The 16,685-nt window shown below is 36.1% G+C and overlaps 1 protein-coding gene across 5 annotated transcripts in view; it reads left to right on the top strand.

Annotated features, from left to right (window-relative positions):
* Nucleotides 1–16,685, top strand: part of ZNF638 (zinc finger protein 638) — a 107,576-nt gene that overhangs the window by 40,869 nt on the left and 50,022 nt on the right. For 4 of the 5 annotated variants that reach the window (XM_031467236.2, XM_031467241.2, XM_031467235.2 and 1 more), the window contains exon 2: nucleotides 14,248–15,760. In XM_031467236.2, the coding sequence (XP_031323096.2) occupies nucleotides 14,248–15,760 (1,513 nt within the window). Of the gene's footprint in view, nucleotides 1–3,112; nucleotides 3,222–14,247; nucleotides 15,761–16,685 lie in introns of those variants that run through there. The other variant, XM_031467242.2, reaches the window with a different exon arrangement.

The raw sequence follows: 16,685 nt of genomic DNA, 5'->3' as shown, positions 1-16,685 counted from the left end.
CATTTGGAAAACAAAGTTGGATCGCTACTTCATATCACAAAAAGAATACATCTTAGATTAACTAAGCATCTAACTGCAAAAAATAAATTTATAAAATTGTAAGCAAAACTTTAGAAATTTTAGGAGAATTTTTGTATAATTTCTGGGTGTATATGCTTCTGGGCGGTCAGATGAGTCTTCTTAGACAAAAAAAAATTCAGAAGTTATAAAGGAATAGATTGACAAATTTGATTATGTTTAAATTTTATAATAGCAAAAGACACTCAAAATATTAATGGGGAGAAACCAACTGCAACAGATTTGATGAAGGGTTATACTCTTTATATTCAAGCACTATCTCCTGATAAAAAAGGGACAGTTAGCTCAATATGAGCAAAAACTATACTCAATATCTTGTAGTAACCTATAATGAAAAAGAATATGAAAACAAGTATATGTATGTATATGTATGACTGAAACATTATGCTGTACACCAGAAATTGACACAACATTTGTAAACTGATTATACTTCAATAAAAAAGAAAAAAAAAAGAAATACGAGCAAGTAATATTAAAGGGTATTTTTTATTTTTTAAAGAGGAAATGCATATGGCTGCTAGGTATGAAAGGATGCTCAACAATTTCATGCACACACACATACATACATACATACTCTCTCTCTTTTTTTAACCCATCAGGGTCGTTCATTCTTTCATCAAATATGCACTGATTTTCTACTGTGTGCCAAGTATCATTCTAGGTATTGGAGATAAATCAGTAAAGAAAACAGACAAATATTCCTAACATCATAGAGCTTGTGTTCTAGTGGAAAGAGATAGTTAAGAAATAATAAGAGATAACATGGTATGTTAGAAGGTGCTAGGTGCTGTAGAAATAAAACCATATAATGGGACATAAAGGAAATGAAAACAATTGAAGAGGTTAGTTTGCCCAACTCTCAGGGAGATGAATTTGAAAACCTAGATTGAGTGGATGCTTTTTTAGGAGAATGTAAATTACAGAAATGATTGTGGAGAGAGAGAAATCTAATGAAATTATATATTATAAAGTATCTAGAGAAAGTTATTCAAGAGAAGCCCCTAGAAAAACTACCAGAAGAGATACTTCAAAGGTGAATCCTACCAATCTTAAAGAGCAGACAGGTCCAACGATTTTTCGGTTATTTCAGAGTTTAGAAAAGAAGTGAGGTTGTGGAGAAATGTCCATTCTCTTACCTGTTTAGTGACAGTGGGAATTTGTATAAGCTTTTTTGAAAGTATTCTGACAATATCTAGTAAAATTAAATTATCTATCTTCCTTTCTTCCTTCCTTCCTTCCTTTCTTCCTTTCTTCCTTTCTTTCTTTCTTTCTTTCTTTCTTTCTTTCCTTTCTTTCTTTCTTCTTTCTTTCTTTCTTTCTTTCTTTCTTTCTTTCTTTCTTTCTTTCTTTCTTTCTTTCTTTCTTTCTTTCTTTCTTTCTTTCTTTCTTTCTCCTATAATCTAGTTGTCTCACTTGGGATTCTTGTCCTTGAAAATAAAACTATCATTTGGTAAGGCTGTTTGTATTTGTGTATGTTTGTAGGAATAGAAAGAAATATATGGAAGGAAATAAATATTAAAGTTAACATTTGTTATTTGGAGTTTTGGGAGAGCTTGTTGGTTTTTTCTTTTTTGTTTTTGGCTTGTTGCCTCTAGCAGGACTTTTTTTTTAATTGAAGTATAGTCAATTTACAATGTTGTGTTAATTTCTGGTGTACAGCATAGTGATACAGTTTATCTGTCTATCTATCTATCTATCTACCTATCCCTTTTCATATTCTTTTTCATTATAGGCCATTACAAGGTATTGAATATAGTTCCCTGTGCTAAACAGTAGGACCTTGTTGTTTTATCTGTTTTATTTATATTAGTTAGTATCTGCAAATCCAAAACTCTGTTTATCTCTCCTTACCCCTTTCCTCTCTGGTAACCGTAAGTGTGTTTTCTATGTCTGTGAGTCTGTCTGTTTTGTCAATAAGTTCATTTATGTCTTTTTTTTTTTTAAGATTCCACATATAAGTGGTATCATATGGTATTTTTCTTTCTCTTTCTGGCGTATTTTACTTAAAATGACGATTTCTAGGTCCATCCATGTTGCTGCAAATGGCATGATTTTATTCTTTTTTATGGCTGAGGAGTATTCTATTGTATATATAAAATGTCAGTGGACATGTAGGTTGTTTTCATGTCTTGCCTATTGTAAATAGTGCTGCTGTGAACATTGGGGTGCATGTATCTTTTAGAATTAGGGTTTTAGCAGGACTTTTAGTTTGAAATGAAACTCTGATAAGGTATATTTTATAAAAGACTTTTCTTTCAGCCTTTTCTATGCTTATTTTAATGAGAGTAAAAGAAATACATCTGCTTGGGTACTAGGTAACGCAGATGCTTTAGACTCAGGGTAGATGGTGTGAATTGTGTGGTAGGGCAGGACGTGTGAGTTTTACCAGATTTTGCCCAATGATTGAATTTTTATGTTGGTGTAGTGGAGTAACGTTGAGAGGTTACTCAAGTTATCTCAACCTGAAGTTTTTAATAATTAAAATAAAGGTTAAAAATATCTATCACTTTAGGTAGGTATCTTTATTGTGAAACGACTCGAGAAAGGATTTTCAAAGTATTAAGCTTTTAGCTCAGTAGGCTTTAGCTGAATTCAAATTTCCTGACATTTTCAGTGTCTATGCTATACCTCGCATCATTGCCATAGGGATTCAAATCCACATCTATTCCTGTGTCTATATCTATCTATAGAGAGGATAAAGGCAGGCAAAATCTTAACCACACAAAGCATTACGATATCCAATGTCAGATGAATACTGTGTGTTTTAATGTATTATTGAAGGCAATAATGATCAGGGAAGACTTCATGGAGGAGGTGAGACAATGCAGGTCTTACCTACCCTCAGGGGCAGGACAACGCGGGAGTGGCTCACGGCAGGCAGAGCCACTGTTGCCCCAGTTTTGCGAGAACGCCGCACGCGAGAGCGCCTCCTTCCGGAACCAAGTCCCTCTGGCCCCTTTCCCGTGCCTCGGGGCGAGCGCGGTGCCGGCGATACGCAGGCGCCGGGAGCCGATGAGGGCTAGCGAAGGCTCGACAGGCGCGCATGCGTGCAGCTCTCTGGAGGCGGTAGCTTCTTCGGCGTCGAGACTGGAGGCTGAGTGCTAAACTGTGTGGGGCGCAAATGGGATCCGGCTGTTAGTCGGGTAGGCATAGGTCGGACGGCTGCCTTGTGGGGAGCAGGGGGCTGGAAGGCGGGAGCCCATAGCGCGGGGCTCCTGAGCCTCTCCTGTGAGATCCGGGCCGACTATTGTATCTGTGTCGCAGCGGCTGCGCACAAAATGGCGGCGGGCAGACGGCGGGGGCGGGAGGAGTTTGGGGGACCCCCGGGATGGGAAGGGGAGCTCGGCCGCACCGCCACCGCGTCGGCTCACCGCGCTGCCCCGGAGGGCCGGGTCGGGCTCCGGTGCTAGGACTCTGCTTCAGGAAGAGCCGCCTGACGCCGTTGCGCTGGGCCGAGGAACGAAAACAGCCCTTTGGCAAGGCCGTGGCGGCCCCTTCCCCATCGGCGCAGGGCCTGCCGAGACCGCGCCAGGCCTGACAGCCGGAGGAAGCGGTGGTGCGGGAGCGTCGCCGAGGGAGGAACCGTTCCCGTCGGGCCTGGAGGAGAGGCGGTGGAGCTCGAGCTGAGCCCTTTGGCAAGCGACATTGTGCAAGAAGCGTGGAGAGAAGAGCGTGTTTGTGTTTGGGGCCGGGGAAGGGGGGGTTGGGGTGAAGGGGGGACGTGGTGGTCTGCGGCATTTGCGGTTGGTGTTTCCTCCGTCTGCCTTGTGCGGGCATGAAAGCAAAGGAAATGTCACCTCTCTGCGGGATACGGAGGGCTCATGAACTGCTCTGATACTTACTTCAGAATTTCTCAGAGGAATCGAGAATGCGGATCGTTAGTGATTTAGTTTTGTGTGATTCCTGGCTTGGGCCCCGTTCTGTTGAAGATGGGGGTAGAATTTATACCCTGTACGAGAATCCTTGAAGACATCTGAAACAAATCTTTTGTTGTTTGAGATAACTGTGAATGAGGGAGACTTTTAAAATCATTAATTGAACTAGGCAGTGACGGCTGCCTCAAGCTATGTTTTTTCTTGGTCTTAGAATTTGCTCTTTGGCGAAATTTGGGGGGGGAAATACTATTTTAATCCGGAGGAGTTCTGAAGAAAAACTTGTTACTAGGATCCCGCGATTTATGTTGATTCAGATTCTTTTTCTAACCAGCTTCGGAATTGTGCACACAAACATTTTTTTTTCTTTATTTGTTGTAGAGGGTTAACTTATTTTTAAAGGATGCTTGCTGGTTCAGATTCGCAATTGTCATGGATAAACTGAAAAAAATTAAAAGAAAAAGTGAGTGTAATGAAGTTTATAAAGGAAAAGTGACGCAAAATTTACATGACTTCAACATAGCTTTAAATATTGTTGATGGTTAGGTATTCTAGACTTAGTGGGCTTATGTTTCGGTTTTTTTTTTTTTGACAGTATTTCATATACACTTTATTTTGTGTTCTCATATTCTGTGATACACACTTTTAAATAATTATGTGGAATCAACATGTTGTTAATACACTAAAATATGCTGGGCCATTCCCTTCCTGATTGTTTTTGTTGGCACCAAGTGAGGGTGAAGATAAAACAGTTGGAAGAAATCACAAATCCTCATTCGTTTTCATTAACTAGTATTCAGAATGTATTTAGTCGTGTCACATATATCTATTACCTTGAGTCTTGGTTATATTTTAGGTTTGTAATCTTTTGTATTTTGTTTTGGAGGGTGTATACAGCAGATACTCCAGTTTAAAAAAAATACAATCAGTGATCACTTTGTACTTCATAGCTGTCTTAAAAGTTCTCTTGGGTGCTCTTAAGAAGGTGCTCTCTGGAAATTTTTATGTAGTGAAAGAATGAGATAAATAGTGAAAAGAGAATAGACTTTGGAATCAGAAGATCAGACTTTGAATCCCTGTTTTCCTTTTACTATATGAGTGTAATTTGGAGTAAATTATTTTAGTCTTTCTGAATTTTTGTTTCCTTATCTGTAAAATAGTGATAATACTACTTGTTTGGGATTATTGTGAGGATTAAGTGAGACAGTGTATGAAAAGCCCCTATCCCTTGGTACATACTAGGTGCTTAATAAATGTTAGCTGTTGCTGTTGCAAATTTTTAAGTGCTTAGGCAGCATCTTTTGATAGAAAATTGTAACCTGTGGCTACTCCCTCTTAATTAGAAAGAAGAGGCTGAAAGGAGTTTTGATAAAATTGATAGAATTTTGGAGCTGAAAGATCATCTAATCTTTCATTAAAATATTTTGCTAATCTATAAACTTTACACCTCTCTTGACCTATCAAAATATATTGTAACCATTTACTTATGTGGTTGTTACGCTCATCTTTGTATCTATTCCAGTGCCTAGTATGTATTAGATGCTCACATGTTGAGTGAATGAGCTCAGCTGATTCAGCTTATCCTTAACTTATTCAGTCTCTGGATCAGAACACTTGGAGTCCAAATCGAGCTCTTTCTCCTATGGCTTAATGTATCCTTATCAAGTTTAGGAAATACCTGCCCAAATAATTAATAAAATGCTTTATATATTAAGAAACAGTGCTTCCAGTATAGGTACCCAATAACACATTTTGGGCTGTTTTGCAAGGAAACAAGCTACTGGGTGTTAAAATGTGGTTTAGAGATCCTCCAAACTGAGAGTAATTACATTTGTGGCTAAAGTTGCTAAGCCATCTTTGTATCCAATTTATTCTTACATTGCTTCAACTTTATTTACTGTAGTCTGAAATTTGTGGTTGAAATGAAAATGGAAGGCAGATAGGTATATGGAAAATAAGAGAATAATGGAAAGGAATAAATAATGGTAGGGAAAAGCTGAAGTATAGAAGTAAAACATAGCTCCAATAATAACCGTTGAGGATCAAGAATAATGAGCTTTCTATTGAAAAGAGAAATGTTCAGGGAGTATAAAGAGTTTCAAGGTACACATATTTTGATATTTTCTTAGTGCTTACCTTGGAGTACATATATTTTGGATTATTTTTCAACTCTCTTGAGCCCCTTAAAAATATATGTACTTATTGTTGCAGTCATTCTGCAGTTTTTATACTTTTTTCCCTGCCTTGTTTCCAGTCTTCATTTTTTTATTGAACTTTCAACTGATTTCCCTGTTGTCCCTGCTAATGAGTGAATGTTGCCAACTTTCTTTTCTTTTGAATTTCTTCACTTTAAAAAATTTTTTTTATTGAACACACAAAACAGAGTGTATTATATAATGATTCGCCCATGTGTCTGTCACCTGGTTTCAGCAGTTAGAAGCTAATGGTCAATCTTGTCTCTACCCTCCACCCTGTTATTTTTAAGCAAATCTCGTATTATTCGTTAATTTATAGTTTGGAATTTTTCTTTAAAATATTTAGGAAAAAGCATGCTTATCACACCTAAAATAGTTCCTTAATATTAAGATGTTCAGTCAATATGCAGATTTCCCCAGTTGTTTCTTATACACCACACACGTGTGTAAATACACGTATTAATTTAATTTGTTTCTACTACCGTATTGAAATTTTCAGAAATTACCCGTCTTAATAAAAGGAGCAAACAACTACCTGCTTCTTAAATAAAACATTTTGTTTACTATTTAACATTTTTTAAGTATCTGTTGTATGTCAACCCGTCTTGACACCAACATTCTGTGTCGTTACACTGAGGCTTGGGTAATCAGCTTGCTCAGGGTCACATTTTTAGCAAGTAACAGGATCAGCATTAAAACACTGAGTCTAGGGTCTGAGTTCTTAAAAAACACTGTGCTACATTAGTGCTAAATTTTACTTATGGGAGTTACTCAATTTTGCATGAAGTCACTTGCTGGCGCACCCCTCCTAGCAGGGTGGGTATCTTCAGATCAGTGGAAATTTCCCCAAAGATCAGATTATTATGAATTGCGTAATGGGCTGACTAACAGTCAATAGTTAGGGAGTGAACATGATGCACAAAAAGAACAACCAAATCCAAAAATGTGCTTAGAGCTGATGCTCTTTACCATATTGCCGGCATTCTGCCTGTTGCCATACTTGCTTATAGTCCTTTTCTGACTTAGCATATAATTCTAAGATGTTAGATAGTCCAGTGTTGGTTCACTAGTTTTGAATTAATTTAACTGTTTGCTGATGGGTGAATTCCTTATTTCCCTTCCCTTTGTCCTTTGCCAGCTCACATGCACACACATGCACCCACTCACCCCTATTTTTTTCCTGAACTGTCTTGAGAATAAGGTGCATGTATTGTGCTCCTATATGGGTTATTAGTGTATTAATTAGTTTAATAGTTTATGTCCTAAGAATAAGCTGTTTTCTTTTGTAGTTATAGTACAGTTATCAATCAGTTTTTTTTTTTAAACCACATTCTGATTTTATTAGTTGGCTCAATAATGTTTCTTACAGCAGGTTTTTGCCTCCTCCAGTACAGTCAGTCTAGGGTTAGGTAATTGCATTTCGTTGTCATGTTTCTTAGTATTCCTTTCTCTGGAATATTTCTCTAGTCACTTTATCTTTTGTGAAGTTGACATTTTTGAAAAATACTATCTGCTTTTTTTTTTTAATAGGACGTTTCTTATTTTGGATTTTTTTTTTTTTTGATGTTTTCTCTTGAATAGATTCAAATTATGTGTCCCTGGCCAGAAAAATCAAACTGCTATTTTCCCCAGTGGTGTCAGATTGGAGATGCACGAAGTCCATCTGCTTCTCATGGATAATATGATGTTTGATCATATGTCTAGTTAAAACATTTGATTTTTCTTTTTCCCCTTGAACTAATTGATCTGTGGAAAGATATTTCAAGACTATACAAATGTTCTATTCCTTATCAAACTATCACTCAAGGTTTAACATATAGATGATTCTTGTCTGAGCCAGTCTTTACATTACTATATTGGTTACAAAAAGATTTTCCAACTTAGCAGTTTCTGTACATTTATAGTGATTGATTGGTATGGAGTTATGGACTCCTGGTCTTCTCAGTTATTTGTAACTTATTACTGTCCAGTTCTTTCTTGCTTTCTCCCATTTCTCATATATATATATGTATATGTATGTATATATATATATATGCACACACACATACATATATATGTCTTGTTTTCCACAGTAAGAGCTCTGGTTCCCAGCACTATCAAAACATTTGCTTATTTGCTCATTACCATTATCTACAGTAATTTAAGGATTGCTTCTCCCATACCACTGCAAAAAAAAAAAAAAGCAAAAAACAAAATAAACTACTAAAAAGAGAATTTGTTTGTAGTTCTCCCTTTTCTTCTAGCTCCACCAAAACTGAGAATGTGTAAATCAAATAGTGTGTTCATAAATTACTTGCATTAGTGTTTTTCCCCTCAGTGAGTTACGGTACTTATTTGAAAAATGAATTAGTTTGCTTTCAGGTTTAGCTTTTTTTGCCTCCCTCCCATCCTTGTTTTAATTTTTTTTTAAATGTAGATTGTTAACATGCTTCTAAAAATCAGAACTATGTAGTAAGATATACTCCATGAAATATCATTCCCATTTATTTCCTTTCAGTTGTCTCTGTTACCCCTTATAAATAACCAACTTCATTGTTTTCTGTCACCCTACGTCTATTTCTATTTGTAACCATAAGCAGATATGTTTTCTTATTTCCTTTTTTTTATATAAAGTAACATTATATATAATTTTTTGTACTTTGTAAAGACTTTAAAGCATTTGCCATTTTAAGGCATTTGGCCAGGTAGTTTAGGTATTCTTAATTGAAGATTTTGGAAACCCGTTTTAGGCAGATGGGAACAATTTTTGGCTCATGCACTTCATGAAAGAAGTGAACAATCAAATGGCAAGGAGGGCAAGGGTGTAGTTTGACCTCAAGAACAATTGGAACTGATTAGTGAATGTCTTCAACACTGTATTTACCCGTTGGTCCTGCTTTCCTGTTTATTGGCTTTATTTTGTTTCAGTGTTTGTGCTTTCTTCCTAAGGCAGTAAGTATGCTATCAACAGCATTTGAGTTTTATCAGCATTCACCACTTTTCTTATTTCTAGTTAAAAAAAATCCCAGAAGAGATTTCTTTACTCCAACTTGGATCTGGTGGTTTCTCTTGGACTAATGTGTTCTATTTGTTGAGGTAATAAGCAAAGTAATAAGCAGGCCCACCAATGAACATCTCAGGGGGAGCATCATTTATTATGAATACTATGTTATCTTTAGAGACCCATTTATATATGCACATAATCCTAAAAAAAGAAAATCATCAGATTATACTCACATATCCTGTTTATCAACAAGTTGTTTTCCTGGAAATAATAACTATTAAATCATTGCTATATAAGATTGTTAATGGTTTTCATGGTGATCTGTTCCTGGTATTGTGCATTATTAGTAAGTTGATCTTCCATTTTCTTTCAAATTTGAAATCATGGTTATCAGTCTTTCCAGGTAGCAGTGAAGTTGTGATGTCCTTCATGATAAAACTATTTCTAATTTTCTGCTTATTTTTTTCTTTCTGTTTCTTGGACAATTTCATTGAGGTGCCACATTTTGGCATTTTTAACATATCTATATACTAGAGAAGATTAGAAGATTGAGTAACAGTTACACTGAAAAAAGCACAGAATGACTTGTATCCACCCTGTATTAACTGGCTGGTGTAGTATCTGCATTCTTAAGGTGTGAAAGATTTTATATATTCTGAGACAAGCAATTGGTCCAAGAAAGGGTATCAAATGAGTTATGTGGGTGTATACCTAGAAAAGTAATGTTAATGGTAATTTTCCCTTTGCGATAAGATTATAGAAAACTTTTTATTCTTTTCTGTGTGTCATGAGGATGATTTTTCTTTCTTTTAGGGGAGGATGGTAATGAACATGTTTTGCTTTTTTAAAAAATTGGAAAAAACAAAGCTATAAAATAAATTTTATATGTTTAGAATACAGCATGGAAAGAACACTGAGAGGAATTAGGGGTTCTATTTGTGACCTTGCCACTTAGTTCTAAGGCTTTACTTAATCTGCAAACTTAGATTCACTTGCCCACAGGGTTGTTGTAAGGCTTAAATGAGATAATAAAAATCAAAGTGCTTTTAAACCATGAAGTGCTGTCAAGCTCAAGTATGGGATTTAATGTAAATCTTTTTATTAATCTGATGGAGATATTATGATCTGGCTAATTCTTGATGATGCTTTTATATTTTTAGATTTCAGATTTCTTTATCAATATTTGTAAAGAAAATTAAGGATTCCCTTCCTTCTGAAAGACTGCATCAAAAAAGCAGGCAGTTTTTGATTGTCCATGGTGGTGGGTATCTCGGAAATATCTCATGAGGTATAATGGTGATATCTTTTTAATTCATCAAGCCATTTCTTCATGTCTACCTCAAGAACTCATTTTCGTCTAGATGCTTCTAAAAGAATTTTTATGGTTGACATTGACTAATTCTTGTTTAAGAGTGGCATATGTTAGTTCTTAGTAGAATGTAGAAGAGTTTTAAACTGCTACTTGTCAAAATAATTTTTAGGAGTTCAAAATGTTTTGTGACCATAAAATATCATATTTTTGAAGATTTTTAAATATAGGAAAATGCTGATTAAAAATAACAAGTAGTATAGTTCAGTAGTATAGTAAAGTTTGCTATACCCTCCTCCCCTTCCCATCCATGTATGTATGCACGTACAGAAAACTAGAATTATATCAAGCTAGTAGTTCACTGGTAAGGATTTCATTTACTACTTTTTATTTTAACAAGCATGTTATTTTTATCATCAGGAATAAAAATTTATTTTAAAGGGTTAGTATTATTTAATTGCAGTTACTTTCAAAGAAGTTAATAATTAAGAACTCAGATCTCAGATTTTCCAAGTTAGTTTAATGAAGTTGACTCTCCATAAATTCTGATAAGTTAAGGAACCTCTTTATGGCCAGAACTGGAGTTAAATGAAAAAGGCTTTATAATTGTTGTCTGCTCAGTTGTTTTCCGTGTGTTAATGCCAAATTTACCCTTGTCTTACTAGTTCTTGTTTCTTATCACACTGTTTTTAGGTTATATCAGTTTCATTCTTGAAAAACTGAGGGTTTGTTTTCTTTGGTGTGGCGTAACTTAATTCTTAATCAGAGGTTTCGTATCAAGAGCCCTTTGCTTGTTTTGCTTGATTTTACTTTCTTCATCTCACGAGTAGTTTTTTTCTACCAAAAGGTAAAATGAAACAGAAAGTGAAATATGAAACTGTTTAATAAATGCTGTCATTTGAGTCAGGTGGGAAGGAAAGATGTAGGTAAAAATGAACTAAAATGAGATTTTAGACTTAAATCTGCATTTGTTACATATACCTTCCTGTTAATCATAACAAATTAGCTGCTCTTGGCTTTTGTTAGACCTTGGTGTGATAATGTTAGATTGAGAAGTATGAAATTATGTCGGTTTTATACTCTCCCACACCCGTTTTTTGCTTTCTGTTAAAAATATACCTAATATTTAGCACTTTGACTTTTTATTTTGGTAATTTTCAAACATGTAAAAAAAGTAGAGAGGAAAGGTAATAAATTCTTATGGACCCGTCACTCAACTTCCACAGCAAATATTTTTGTCAGTTGTGCTTCATCAAACTTCCCTCACCCACCAGCTGCTCCCTTCCCTCCTGCTGACGTGCATCCTTTGTTTACTACATTAATTTTGATGAAAATCCCAAATTCCATCATTTCCCTTTTTAGATTCTGGAGTCAATAATATTTGATTGTTTAAATGCCAGTGCTTCAGTGAATATGTGGATAACTAGATTTTCAGTTTATAATAGCCAAGGAAAAAGTGTTTTTAGTGTTTAGACTGGAACATACTATTGTGTGGTTGAGGAGCTTGCCTTTTTTTAAATCTTTCTGCATTTTGAGGGTTTTTTTGTTTTTAAGATTTTAGCATTATTGGGAATTAATTTCTTCAAAACAGTGTTTTATAAAGCACAGCTGACTTTTTGGATTGCTTTCACCTTTGGGCCTCCAGAGCATGTATTATATTGTAGTTCTTCAAAGGTAGGTTTTGTTTTCTGGAGAGCTAACTGTATTCTTAAGAATCTGTTAAGATAGAAAGAGGTTGTGTGTGAATGGGGATAGAAATTATTTTTATAATTTCTGCTTTTGCTCATCTCTTAGGCTTTTTTTTTTTTTGACCTGTCTAAATTTTAACTACCCTCTGCTTTGCAGAGACAGATTTCAAAGATAGTGATGCTTAGGACTGTGATTTGTCTACCTGAAAGGCCCCTGCTCAGTGGAGTGAGGGTAGGGAGTGTGGAACTAACATTTATTGGGCAGCTCCTTTGTTAGACACTATACATACTCATATTTCATCTGACTTAGTCCTTAACAGTAATCCAGAGAGGAAGATACTTCCTCATTTTACAGATGAGGAAACTGATGATCTGGAGGTTAACTACTTGTCCAAGATCTCAGTAGTAAATGGTGAATCTGGTAGAATTCAAACCCTTCTATTCTGACATACAGAGATACTAGCTTAGAAATGAATTTGAAACATTGCATATATTACTGCATTTATTAGATTAATAGTTTGATGTGTGCCATAGGAGATGGTCAAAGAGATTCTTGTGTTTGAAGAGTGAGTTTGATTCAGAGAGCTAAGAGTATTCTGGGTGGTGGGGTATGAATAAAGTATGGAAGCAAGAATATGTTGAAAGTGGTCAGGAGATTGCAAATAAACCAATTTGGGTGTAAATTTTTGTTAAATATTGGCTAGTAAAGTGTGAAAGATAGATTGGGATTAGGTTATATACTAAGTGCCAGGTTGACAAGTTTGGACACTATCTTACAGGCAAGCAGTAAAGTGGTAAAGATTTTTATGTAGAGGAGTGATATTGAAAGAAGTGTTTTAAGGATACTAATTAATAATGACGGAATGAATAGGGATGGAGGCCAGCTGTGGTATAGAGTGATAAGAGCTTGTAGTGGTGATGGTGGTGAAAGGAAAGGTACATATTAGAGATATTGACAGGAATACATAGAATTTTATGATTAGTTAGAAATGGAAAATAAAATGTTTTTGGACCTCATTGACTAAAGTTGTAGAAAACAGGGTTGAAAATGGGTAGTTTTTGGAGAAAGTTCCAAAGTCAGTAAAAACAGTCGCTGAAAGTTGTCATAAGGGAGATAGGTTCTTGGCAAATTTTTTTCTGACTTCTTAGATGATTTTTATTAAATAGTCATGGAGTTACTGAAGATACAAATGTCTTAACTGAAGCAGTATTTTATCTTCGTCCAGAACTTTATAGCTTTGTCATAAACATGCAGTTAATAGGTTTAGTTAGTTATAAACTTTTAAATCATTCCAGCAAGCTGTTTTCATCTTATTACAGTTTATTTCAGAAACCTTAACCTAGGCTATTCTGCATTTTCTAAAATTCGATAAATACAAGTTTAATAAGACCTTGTTACCTGAAATCTCTCTTCTCCCAGGTCCCTCAAAACTCTAGAAGATACTCATCCTATAAAACTCAAGAATTCATGACCTCTTCCAGAAATAAATCCTTTTCTGATACTTTTTAGCATTGTTGTAATACTGACAGACCCTACTACAGTTGATTTGTTTTTCTTATTAGATTGCTTGTACTTTGGCTATAGGAATTATGTTTTATTTGGCTTTAAAACTCCAGAGACTAGTATAATGACTGTCATATTAGACAAAAAATGTTTAATAAATTGAATGAATGATTCTGAACTCATCCCTTTCCACTAAAATCAAAAAGAAGGGGGAAAAAGATCTATGGTGATAAAGAAGCAACTACTGAGAACTTAACTGACTACAGCAACTGAATGTATATCCTCACCCCTTCCCCCAGTGGCATGCAGGATTTGGACACTTCTGAGAAGTTTTAAAAGGCGTTGTAATTACCTCTCAGCACCTAGGACAGCACCCAGTGCAACACAGTGTACATGAACTCTGGCTTGAGGTTTGGGGTTTGTATTCTGGATTCGGGAAAGAAAAGAAGAGAAAGTTTTTGGGGAAGTTTAAAATCCTCATAAGCACTTACTCTAAAAGTATATGAAATGCGGAATGGTTTCATGGCTTTGTTTCAAAATGTTTTACACTGGCTGTAGAACCCACTTCATGAAGTAGTTTGAGTTAAAATGATCTAATATTTGTGTTTTAACTTTCAGCTTTGTGTTATTCTTGGAAAATTTCGCACCACTTGTGAATTCCTTGAACCTGGGCATTGCAAACCCACTTCTGTTGGGCCCATCTCCTTTGCACTTTGCTCAGATTAAGACTCAGTTGGCTCTTCAGCAGCTGAATGCCGTTGCCTCACATAATTCAACACCACCTTATACTTTATTAAATCAGGCTTTCTTGAAAATAGCCATGTCGAGACCCAGGTTTAATCCTCGAGGAAGCTTTCCACTTCAGAGGCCACGAGCACCTAACCCTTCTGGGATGAGGCCTCCAGGACCATTTATGAGGCCTGGATCTATGGGTCTCCCGAGATTTTACCCAGCAGGGAGAGCCCGTGGAATTCCACACAGATTTGCTGGTCATGAATCTTACCAGAATATGGGACCACAGAGAATGAATGTTCAGGTAACACACCACCGAACTGATCCAAGATTGACCAAAGAAAAGTTGGATTTTCATGAAGCACAGCAAAAGAAGGGAAAGCCTCATGGTAGCCGATGGGATGATGAGCCTCATATACCTGCAGCAGTGGGAGTGAAACAGAGCTCTGTAACGCAGGTCACAGAGCAGAGTCCTAAAGTACAGAGCCGCTATACGAAGGAGAGTGCCTCAAGTATCTTAGCAAGTTTTGGATTATCTAATGAAGACTTAGAAGAACTCAGTCGCTATCCTGATGAACAGCTAACTCCTGAAAACATGCCGTTAATTTTGAGGGATATAAGAATGCGAAAAATGGGGCGCCGATTACCTAATTTACCTTCTCAGAGCAGAAATAAAGAAACACTTGGTAGTGAGGCAGTTTCGAGTAATGTGATTGATTATGGGCATGCAAGCAAATATGGCTACACCGAAGATCCACTTGAAGTACGTATTTATGATCCTGAAATTCCAACTGATGAGATCAAGAATGAATTTCGGTCACAGTCGAGCATTTCTGCATCTGTTCCCGCTCCAAATGTGATATGTAATTCTATGTTTCCTGTTGAAGATGTGTTTCGACAGATGGACTTCCCCAATGAGTCCTCCAATAATCAGTCGTTTTTCCCAGTTGAGAGTGGAACCAAGATGTCAGGCTTACACATTTCAGGACAGTCAGTTCTTGAACCTGTAAAATCTGTCAGCCAATCCATTAGCCAGACAGTTAACCAGACGATGAGTCAGTCTCTGATTCCTCCATCTGTGAACCAGCAGCCTTTTTCATCAGAATTGATTTCAGCTGTAAGCCAGCAAGAGCGGATCCCACATGAACCTGTCATTAATTCATCTAATGTACATAGACCGGGAGGAAGTAAAAAGAATTACCAGCCAGAGGCTGATATTCCCATTCAGTCTCCCTTTGGGATTGTGAAAGCATCATGGCTACCAAAGTTCTCACATGCTGATGCCCAGAAGATGAAGAGACTTCCAACTCCTTCTATGATGAATGATTATTATGCAGCATCTCCAAGAATATTTCCACATTTGTGTTCTCTGTGTAACGTAGAATGTAGTCATTTGAAGGTGAGTGTTTTTAAAAGATCACTGTATCATGATACTCAGCGCCCAAGTTTCCTCTAAATTCTCATATGTTTGCTGGTATTAACTAGTCATTGAGGAAATGGCAGAAATTAGTTTTGATTGCAACATCAACACTTAGATGTAATCTCAGTAGCCCTGGCCTAAGTACTGAATTGAGTGTTAGGCTTTCTGTATTCCTGTGACTGGGCACACCACACGGATTTGTCCATTTGTTTTGAGCTTTTGATAAATTATCCCAGAAAATACAACAAAAAATTTATATGACATAAACTGTGTACTTACAAGACAATGTTGTGAAGTTACTTTTATCTAAATAAGAGAATCTGTTAGTATAAAAAGTTGAAATGAAACATTTGTACTGCACACTTTTAAGAGACAGTATATCGTAGCCTTGCATGTGTCTACCAGTCTTGGGCTAAAGACAGTTACTGTCAATTCAGATGTTTTCTGACTCTTATCTGGAATAGGATTTTTAGTGTTTCATGAGAAAGAGCTTTCTAAAATAATGTAATCCATAGCAAAATTGAGTTAAGATGAATTATTTTGGGACCGGCTGTGGGCTCAGAGTATAGAGTGTAGAATGATAGAACTTTAGAGAAACAAGTCTTTTAAAAACAACGAAGCTTTAGGTATCTTCATGGTTATTATAGTTAGAAGGAAGTATTTTACAGAGGTGTCGAAGAATAATGTAGAATGTATTGTTTGATAGTAATCGTTGGTGGATTTGAGTAGAAATTTCCAAGTATGTTTTATATACTTACATATATTTGGAAATCACTGTTTTTTCTATTTACTAATGTGATTTGAAGATGTATATTACAAATGGGCAGAAGCAGTGTACTTCCCATGGGAATAAGCTGTGATTCAAGGCCGTAACATTGGTTCTATACTTTAAATAGGCTTAAGA

Source organism: Camelus dromedarius, chromosome 15 (genome assembly GCF_036321535.1).
Source record: "Camelus dromedarius isolate mCamDro1 chromosome 15, mCamDro1.pat, whole genome shotgun sequence".
Lineage (NCBI taxonomy): Eukaryota > Metazoa > Chordata > Mammalia > Artiodactyla > Camelidae > Camelus > Camelus dromedarius.
The sequence above is the reverse complement of the archived record's forward strand: the minus strand, read 5'-3'. Positions and strand labels throughout refer to the sequence as shown.